Raw genomic sequence first — 8,410 nt, 5'->3', positions numbered from 1 at the left:
GAAGCAGTTCTGGGACGGACAGACTGGTAAGAAAGGGAGGAGGTTCCCCTCGGCAGGGTGAAGCCTTTCAGAGCACATTCTAGGAGCCCCACAACCAGAATGGACTCTTCCTTCAGAAGAGTTGAGCATGTAAGTGAGCTGAGGGCAGTGGGAACTCCTGTCATACAAGAACTGTACATTTCTCCTACCCAATTTCCTGACCCCATGCAGAAGGAGGACTTGCTACCACCTCTCTGGCTAAAAGTGCCCTTACGTTCTGGCCTCTACCCCATTGCGGCAACAACCCCTGAAAGCCACATACATCCATACACCAAACGCAGACACAGGCGAAAACCCACCTCCTTGGTTTTTAAATGTCAGTCCCTGGTGCTTCTCTGCAGTTTCCTCTGGAGAGGATTCCTGGCCTCAAGGACAGTTCTCCACTCCCAACTCGGTGCTGACTCCACGTCCATCTAATGTATCCACCTGTCGATTTCTTCTACCTGAAGGGCGGTGCGAGTTGTTATCAGCACCTGAAAGGGTTGCTTCCAGCTTTCTGCAAGTTCCGCTCTCCCACGTCTTGATGTGGACGTACTCTCCAGCCTGGAAAGGGTGTCCTGGAGAATCTAAAGCGAGAGGCTCAGAACATGTTACACACCACCCCAGGTCACTCACTGTTTTACCCAGTGACAGCAGAGAAGAATTTAGCTCTGTTTCTCTTTTTAACACTCTGTCTTGAGGAAAAATGGTCATTTGATAAGGCCTCCCAAACATTAATTCATACAGACTGGTCTTAAGTCTCAGCTCTTGGCTGTAGCCTTGTTCTTAGCAAAGCCAGTGCAAGAGCTTGGGACCACCGCAAAGAAGGCTCCTGACAAATCTTACCCTTTGGTCTCTGCAGAGTTTGATTCATCCTTTCCGCTTTCCCACTAGTGGGGGCTCCAGGGGGTGGGCAGGGCCCATTTTCTTCCTAGGACTTGGCTCAACTCTTGTACAATCTCTGCTATAAAGTGAGGAGCTCTAGCTGACAACAGACCTATGGGAATTGCAAACCCTGGTATAATTCCCTTCAAGGAGGTTTTAGTCACCTCTCTTGCTTTAGGCCTGCTGCATGGTAATGCCTCTGGACAGCCTGACAATGTGTCTCCTGGTCCCAACAGGTCCCGGGATCCGCCCCATCGGGGCAGTTCAGAGAAATCTCTCTGTCAGGGATCACCAGGGGCATTTCCTCTGTGAGTGACTCCCGGGGGAGAGCGCTTGAGAGGGACAGGATTATCGGTCAAACAGATTCACAGCTTCCCACAATGGATATTCAGATCTCTCTCTATGGAAGGGATTAATACCAAGATACCTTTTCCCGCTGCCCTTGAGCTGCTCGCTCGGACAGCCCATTACGTACCTTCATCGGGGAGTTTCCCACCTGAGGAGCCTTGCAATGCATTAGGGCCACTTCTCTCCGTTTCCGGAGGTCTTCCCGCAACTGCAGAATTCCTTCTCGATGCTTGATGGGGGATCCTTGTGCAGTTAACAGTCCTCTTTCTTTGATTACTGCCCGATGGACATGGATGGCCCCCGAAGCATATTTAGAGTCCGTCCATAGATTTACCTTCTAAAGGCTATTATGATTCCATAATTCCAATATTCCCTTTACCCCTAGAAAGGCAGCTGCATTTCCTACAGCAGCTGTTTGGAGCTCCTTCAATCAGGAGCACTTGTGCCACCACTGCCCGTAGGCCCTGGCCACCCCTGACTCACGTTACCTAATTGCTTAGAAAATGACCCCTCCAGTCTTTCCCTGTCTCCTGCTCTCTGGGCTAAGACCCCCAAAGCTCGAGGCTGTCTTTCCTGCACAAACAACTCAAAAGGTTTTCTTCAATCGGGCACTCCCAGAGCTGAGGCAGACAGAACGACCACCTTAATGGCTTCCAGGGCTTTCCTCAAGTCCCCACATCTGCAGCACTTCCCCAGAGTCTCTAAGGGTTTTCTAGAGAACCTTTACCACAAGTCCATCATGAGGTACCCCCAGGCGACACCATCAGCCATTCCTAGAAGGTCTCTCAGCTCCCACACGGCTCTGGGCTCAGCGGTTCTGCAGGCGCTTCCTTGTGATCGCTCCTGAGTCGCTGACGTCCCAGCTGTCACTCCAGGGCTGTCTCTGTGACCAGCACGCAGGGCGCAGAGCGCTGCAACCTCCTCGGTGGGCACAAAGGCAGGGGATCCTGGCTTGGAGACCATCCTGGTGTGACGCCGTGGGACTCGTCCACCGCATCCACGCTGGGCTTGCTTCTGTCACCCATGGCCTCCTCTTCCAGCAGACTCACAAAAAAAAGACAAATGAAAGCACTTTGTTAAATTTAAAACGCTAATTAGCATTTAATAACATTGAAAAAGATAAGTAAGAGTAAACCAGGTTTCCCCGCTCCCCCCAACAACCCCATGCCCTTAGCGTATGGCCTGGTGAAGGATGCTGCTGATGACTCTGTTGGCCTTCTCTTTCTCCTTCTTCATGATCGGATCCATCTGAAAACAGCGCCAGAGTCGCAGCGTTTCATCCCCAGCAACCGAGGCCACTGTTTCTCCATCAGGGCTCAGAGCCATGCTCAAGACTCTTCCTGTGTGACCTGAGGAGGAGGTCTGCGCTCAGGGATGGGCCATTCAGCACACACCCTGCTCCCTCTGCTTCTGCCACCATGCTCACATTTACTCCGCTGTGCCCCAGGAACCCCACCAGCTTGCAGAGCTGTCCCCACACCGTGCTGCAGCAGCACCAATTCACCCCCCAGGCGTGCATTTGGAGCAACAGCGCTCCTTCAGCAGCCCCCAGGAGGGCCTCCCTCGAGCAGCACGCGCCTCTGCTCACCATCCTGCATCAGTGGGGCTCCAGGTTGCGCCACCGCTCTGCTCAACCCAAGGATCACAGCTGCCTTCAGCCTCCAGCAGCCCTCCCTTCCCCAGGCAAGGGGTGCAGCCTACCTCGCAGCTTGGTGACCTTGGACATGGCTGGATACTTCCAGATCACCAGCTGATTCTCTCCATGGCCTGAAATGAGCTCCTTGTAGTTTGTTGACCACAGGATGGAAGAAACCTGGCAGGAGGCAGGAATGCAGGGAAGACAAGCTGCTTGTGCTGATGCTCAGCACCCAGAGAGGAGCACGGCCCCCTCCTTGTCCCTGCCCCGGCGCCTCAGGAGCCAGCAACTCCGCTCCGGCGTCCCACCAGAAGCCCTTTATACCCAACCTGACGTCCATGTCTCACCTGGGAACGGGCATCAACATTGCTGAGGCAGCTGCCAGAACACACGTTCCAGAGGCGGATGCGTTTGTCACTGGTTCCGCCTCCAGTGGCCAAAATGCTGGACTGCCACGGACACCATGCCAGAGCCTGCGAGAAGAGGGCTTGTCCTAAGGCGTGCCAGAAGCAACCTGTGCGCAGGCAGTGCTGCACATCTGCCCAGCATGCAAACGCGTGCCCACCACTGCCCCGCACTCACCTTGACAGCACCCTGGTGCTGACGGAAGGTCTGGACTGGAGCAAATCCTCCATGGCCCCCCTGGATGCTTGGCCAGATGTTCACCACATGGTCATCACCACCACTGGCAAGGTAGTGGCCATCTAGAGACCACTTCAGTCCACACACCTCCCGTGTATGACCAGCGAGCGTGGCCACGTGATGCTCAGCGACTCGGACATCGTGGTGGTGGATGAGGCCACTGCGTGACCCGCTGCAGAGAGAAGGTGCTCAGGGTCAGGCTGTACACATCGGCATGAAAAGCCCTCCTGGCGCTGAGGCAGGACTGCTGGACCTGCCGCAGGGTTTCACACCAGTGCTACCAGCAGCGCTGGCCTGCTGGGCCGAGTGAAGCAGATCCAGAAGAATTTGCACCAGCTCTACACCACCCTTCCCACCTTCACCCACTGCTTTACCTGGACAGGATGTAGCTGTTCCAGCTGAGACAGCCCACACGGGACACATGGCTGGTCAGAGTGCGGAGACGTTTCTGACGCTTGATGTCCCACAGCTAGAGAAGCAGAGCAAGAAGTTCTCCAGAGCATCAGGAAATGCCAGCCCCATTGCTTTGCCCTACAAATGCCACTGTGCAGGCTCTGGCATTCAGCCTGGTCACTCTGGGAGCAGCGATCAATTTGTATCTCATGCCCACAGAACAGAGGAGAACTCGAGGGCTCAGAAACCCCAAACCCAAGCTCTGCCTCGTTGCTGCAGCTCTTCACTGGCTGTGGACATCTCCAGACCACACCAGGCAAGTCAGAGCGTGTTGCACCCTTCTTGTGCCGGCCAAGCCTTTGTCCCAAGGCCCCACAGCTCCAGCAATCCCTGCACAGTTCCAGTTTCACTCCTGCACTCACCTGCACCTCACCATTGCTCGTGCCAACAGCAAGGCAGTCTCCGCCGTTACCCCAGGACACAGAGGAAACATAACCAGCTGCGTACTCTGTCTCCATGAGGTTGATGGTCTCGTCAGTGGTGTGGTCCCACAGGTAGACAGTGGTGTCCAGAGCCAGCGCCAGGAGGTTTTGAGTGCTCCAGTCAAGGAGAGTCAGATCTACAGTTTGGAAGAGCAATGCAATGCAGGTCACACTCTGCTGCCCTGGAGAGCCCTTCACCAGGGCTGATGCTGCACCTTCTGGCTGTCACCATGCCCAGCTGGGGGCCCCATAGCCTCAGTCTAAGTCACCTGCACAGCCCTTGGGACCACTGTTCCTGGAAGGCTTCACCCCAAAAGTGGTCCGGGCCAGCCCGAGGCCATAGGAGACTGAAACAGCCCAGGCAGAGTTCCAGTTCCTCAGACCACACTGTCCTGGGAACTGCACTGCACTACACAATGACCTCAATGCCCAGCACTCGACATCGCAGCCCACTTACAATAGTCATCGCGGATGTCTGGAGCATCCAGGATCCGGTCTGCTGCGGACAAAATGCGTCGGCCCTTCCTCCTGATGGACCCAGGCATCACCTGGTGCCTGTAGAGCGCTTTGAGGTTGTTCTGAAAGCCTGTGTGCAGACAAACACTTTGGTTAGCCTGAGTTCCTGTTTCCTCCCAGCTAAGCCCTGCTCACTCAAGGAGAAATCCCTCCCAGGGAACATGCAGCCCTGAGAGCAGAGCCACGCTCAGAAGAGTGCAGGGCACTAACAGCACTGGCGGGGTGAACTGCTCAGCGAGGGAGTTGGAAGCTTGTGCAGCCATCGGGAAGGTTTGCCACCTGCAGCTCCACGAAGCACCCGGCAGCTTTTGTAAATCAATTCACTGGAGCTGCCACACAGCCCCTCAGCCACCGGAAACCTAAGGATTAGGGAAGCCCCAACGTGCACAGCAGCTCCGAGAAGCCAGCTGATCCCTCCAAGTGTGGAGCCTCTGGGCTGCTGTTCCCCTGCCCAGGGGTCTCCAGCTGAGCCAACTCACCCAGACCCTGTCCCTCACCTGCCGCAGTGCTCTGATCCTTTCCACTGAGGCCCAGGATCTTTGCCTCTTCCACATCAAAGCCGTTCAGAATCACTGCCCGGGCTCTCTGGCGCTCCTACAGAGACAATCTGCCCTCAGCGAGATGCATTGGAAACACAAAGCCCGTGCTCCACTTCAAACTGCAGCTGGCAGAGCACACACCTCAGCCGCCTTCTCCTAGGATCAGGAGGTGCCCAGCCGTGGGGTGGGCGTCAGCGGCACCCAGACAGCTCCAAGGGCTTGGAGCTCGATAACAGTCAGTTTGGGGCCTGACTCAGCTGCTCTCGCTAACTTCATTCTCTGAAAGCTACTGCATGCTTTTGAGACAGCGTTCCTCGCTAGACGGGATCCCACAGGGCACTGGTACACAAAAAGACCAATGCTCACACTTATCCCTCAGGAACCGAGGCCATCCTCGACACAGCGGAAAAAGGCCGTGCTGTCAAGGCAGGGCAGACAGGACAGATGACCCTAAAGGGACCAACAGAGGATTCCAGCCCATCTACGTCACCCTTGGTATAAAACTGAGAGACCACGAGGATCGGCCACCTCTTCTGCAATGGCCAGTGAGGACCTCGTCTCTCTGTTTGCCCCTGACCCTGGACCCGTGTGTTCCTCAATCCGGTTCCTGACACCAGCTCCATCCTGGCCTTGGAGCCATTCCCTCTTGTCTGCTCTGCAGGATCTGTGGTGACATTCAGTCACCAAGTTTAATAATCATTATTATTATTATTATTATTATTATTATTATTTCATTAAAGCTGCAGTTTTAGTTTCCAGCTCACAAGTCTCTTTCCTCTCATCTCCCTTTCCCTCTTTCCCTGGCAGTGGGGAAGGGAGGGATTGGGGAGTACAACTACATGGTTTTAGCTGCCGAAATCAGCTGGGCTCAGTCTAAACCGTGACACAGCTCCAAATGTTTTTTCCTCAGACTCCAGCACACTGTCCCGCTCCCATTGTCGCACAGAAGAGTGGACAGGTCAGTGTCTCATGGACAGCAGAGAAAGCCACAGCCACAAGGAACCAAACGCTTTCTAAATAGATGTCAGAACCCAGCAGATGCATTCCAGAGCAGCTCCCCATGCAGACATTGTCCTGGAACAGCTCCCGCCAGCAGCGTCACTGGGCACAGACTCACATGAGCTATGGACCTCTGTACCCAGGGATGATGAGGCTTTCAAATGGACCAAAGGAAGCAGCAGAGGCTCTTCCCTGCCTCCAGGGCAATGTCCCTACAGAACAGCTTCGCTCAGGCTCCCCTGTCCCCATTCTCTTCTCGGGCCGTACAGCTCCAGCCTCATCCCCAGCTCCTGAAGGGCAGAGCTGGAGGCAGCGCTGCTTGGAGCTGTCAGCCTCACGCACCCATGCGAGAGAACTTCCAGGTTGCTTCTCTGGGAAAGGCCAGGAAGGGGTTTGGGAGGGACCACTGCAGTCAACGGAACTCAGGAACACACTCACCTTCTTGGCAGGTGACACCTCAGCAGGGTCCTTCTGTCTGGTCAGGAGGAACTTGGCCACATCCACGTCCAGAGCGCTACGGCTGGCAATGTAGCGATCTGGCCCAGCGATCCTTTGCGTCCTCTGCATTCTGGATCCTTCTTTACCTGCATTCACACACATCGCTATTGTCTTACGGCTACGCAAGAGCCCAGACCAGAGCCTTCCTGAGACAGCAAAGCCAGCGCTTTGCCACATCCCCCCTCGCAGACAAGCGGCACTCACAGAGCTCGTGCCATCCAAAGCCCAACTCGCTCAGACCTCTGCCCCCCATCTAACGCGTGAGTTAGGGGCTGCCAACAGACAGCAACTGCAGAGGTCTCTGCCCCTCGGCCCCCCGCACCCCCCTCTGCCACTGCTCACCGGCTGTGCCGCACCACATCCCGCTGGAGCTGAGGGAGCCGCTGCCCGTGTGGGTGATGGGGCTGAGCCCGGGGCTGAGCTCTGCTTGGCCTCAGGGATTGCCGGGAGCAGCTGCGGCAGCGCCGCGGGGATCGTTGCAGGGATCGCGTCGGGAATCGCCTCGGGAATCGCTTTGGGAATCGCCTGGAGAATCACCTCGAGAAATGCCGTGTACGGCTCCAACAGCGGAAGGGTCGCCTCGAGCAGAAACTGCACGTGGGCTGCAGGCGAGGGCGTCAGTGGGGGCAGCACCGGGACCAGGGCTGCAGCCTGGCCACCACGGCCCCTGGGCTGATCCTCAGCACCCTCGGCACTGAAGCCTCCTCTGCCTCTGCCTCTCCCCCATCTCCTGAGCCCTCCCTCTGCCCTCTTTCTCTCTCTCTTCCTCCCCTTCTATCCCTCTCTCCCCTCCCCTCTCTCTCTCCCACACGCTTCTCCCTCTCTTCCCTCTCCGTCTCCCTTTCCTCCCTCTCCCCAGCTCCTTTCCCCTCCCTTCCCCCCTCAGCTCTCCCTTCTACCCCTTCTCCTCTCTCTCAGCCCCTCCCTCTCTCCCCCTTTTCCCCCTCTCGCTCTCCGCCTCTCCCCTCCCTCTCTCAGCCCTTTCTCCCCTCTCCCCTCGCTCTCCTTCCCCTCCCTGCCCTCCTCTCCCCTTTCCCCGCGGCTCTCTCGCCCCTCCCCGCCGCCCCCAGCCCCGCCGGTCGCTTCCTCCCCCGCAGCCCCTCAGCCGCGCTGCCGCCCTCACCTCCGCGCTGCCGGTTAAGGCTCGCGCAGCCCCGCGCCGGCGGTTGGACCCGCGCGGTCGCGCCTCTCATTGGCTGAAGCGGGGACGGCCCCTCCCATTCCCTGGGGCGGGGACGGAGGGGGCACTCCAAAAAGGAAAGGGGGGGTCGGGGCACCCGGAAGATGGGGGCGCGCCCCAAACTGGGGGCTGCTGAGTGCATTGTGGGGGGCAGTGTTCCCTTCCAAGCCCCAAGGAGCCCCCAAACCCCATCCCAGCTCCCCCAAAGCCCTCAACAACCCCCAAATCCATCCCACCCCTCCCCAGCAGCCCCCCCCCAAATCCCCCTCAAACC

The 8,410-nt window shown here is 57.2% G+C and overlaps 1 protein-coding gene across 12 annotated transcripts; it reads right to left on the bottom strand.

Annotated features, from left to right (window-relative positions):
* Nucleotides 1-344: 344 nt before the first annotated feature.
* On the bottom strand, nucleotides 345-8,091 carry LOC128850902 (cell division cycle protein 20 homolog). Of its 12 annotated transcripts, XR_008448122.1 has the most exons (12): nucleotides 7,299-7,697; nucleotides 6,897-7,042; nucleotides 5,418-5,514; nucleotides 4,862-4,990; nucleotides 4,345-4,541; nucleotides 3,904-3,998; nucleotides 3,470-3,701; nucleotides 3,235-3,360; nucleotides 2,953-3,064; nucleotides 865-2,600; nucleotides 575-605; nucleotides 345-482 (listed from the first exon to the last, which is right to left on the bottom strand). XR_008448122.1 is itself a non-coding variant. In XM_054055952.1 (11 exons), exons 2-11 carry the CDS (start codon nucleotides 7,315-7,317, stop codon nucleotides 2,422-2,424), a joined length of 1,332 nt encoding a protein of 443 aa, XP_053911927.1. In that variant the 5' UTR covers nucleotides 7,318-7,558; nucleotides 8,080-8,091; the 3' UTR covers nucleotides 345-2,421. The 12 variants fall into 12 exon arrangements, 2 of the variants coding, with proteins under 2 accessions (XP_053911927.1, XP_053911926.1); XR_008448119.1 differs by having other exon boundaries at nucleotides 575-2,600; XR_008448118.1 differs by having other exon boundaries at nucleotides 345-605.
* Nucleotides 8,092-8,410: the final 319 nt, after the last annotated feature.

This window comes from Cuculus canorus, unplaced genomic scaffold, assembly GCF_017976375.1.
Source record: "Cuculus canorus isolate bCucCan1 unplaced genomic scaffold, bCucCan1.pri subtelo1, whole genome shotgun sequence".
NCBI classification, from domain to species: Eukaryota; Metazoa; Chordata; class Aves; order Cuculiformes; family Cuculidae; genus Cuculus; species Cuculus canorus.
Note: the sequence above shows the minus strand (reverse complement) of the source record. Positions and strands in the feature narration are given on the sequence as shown.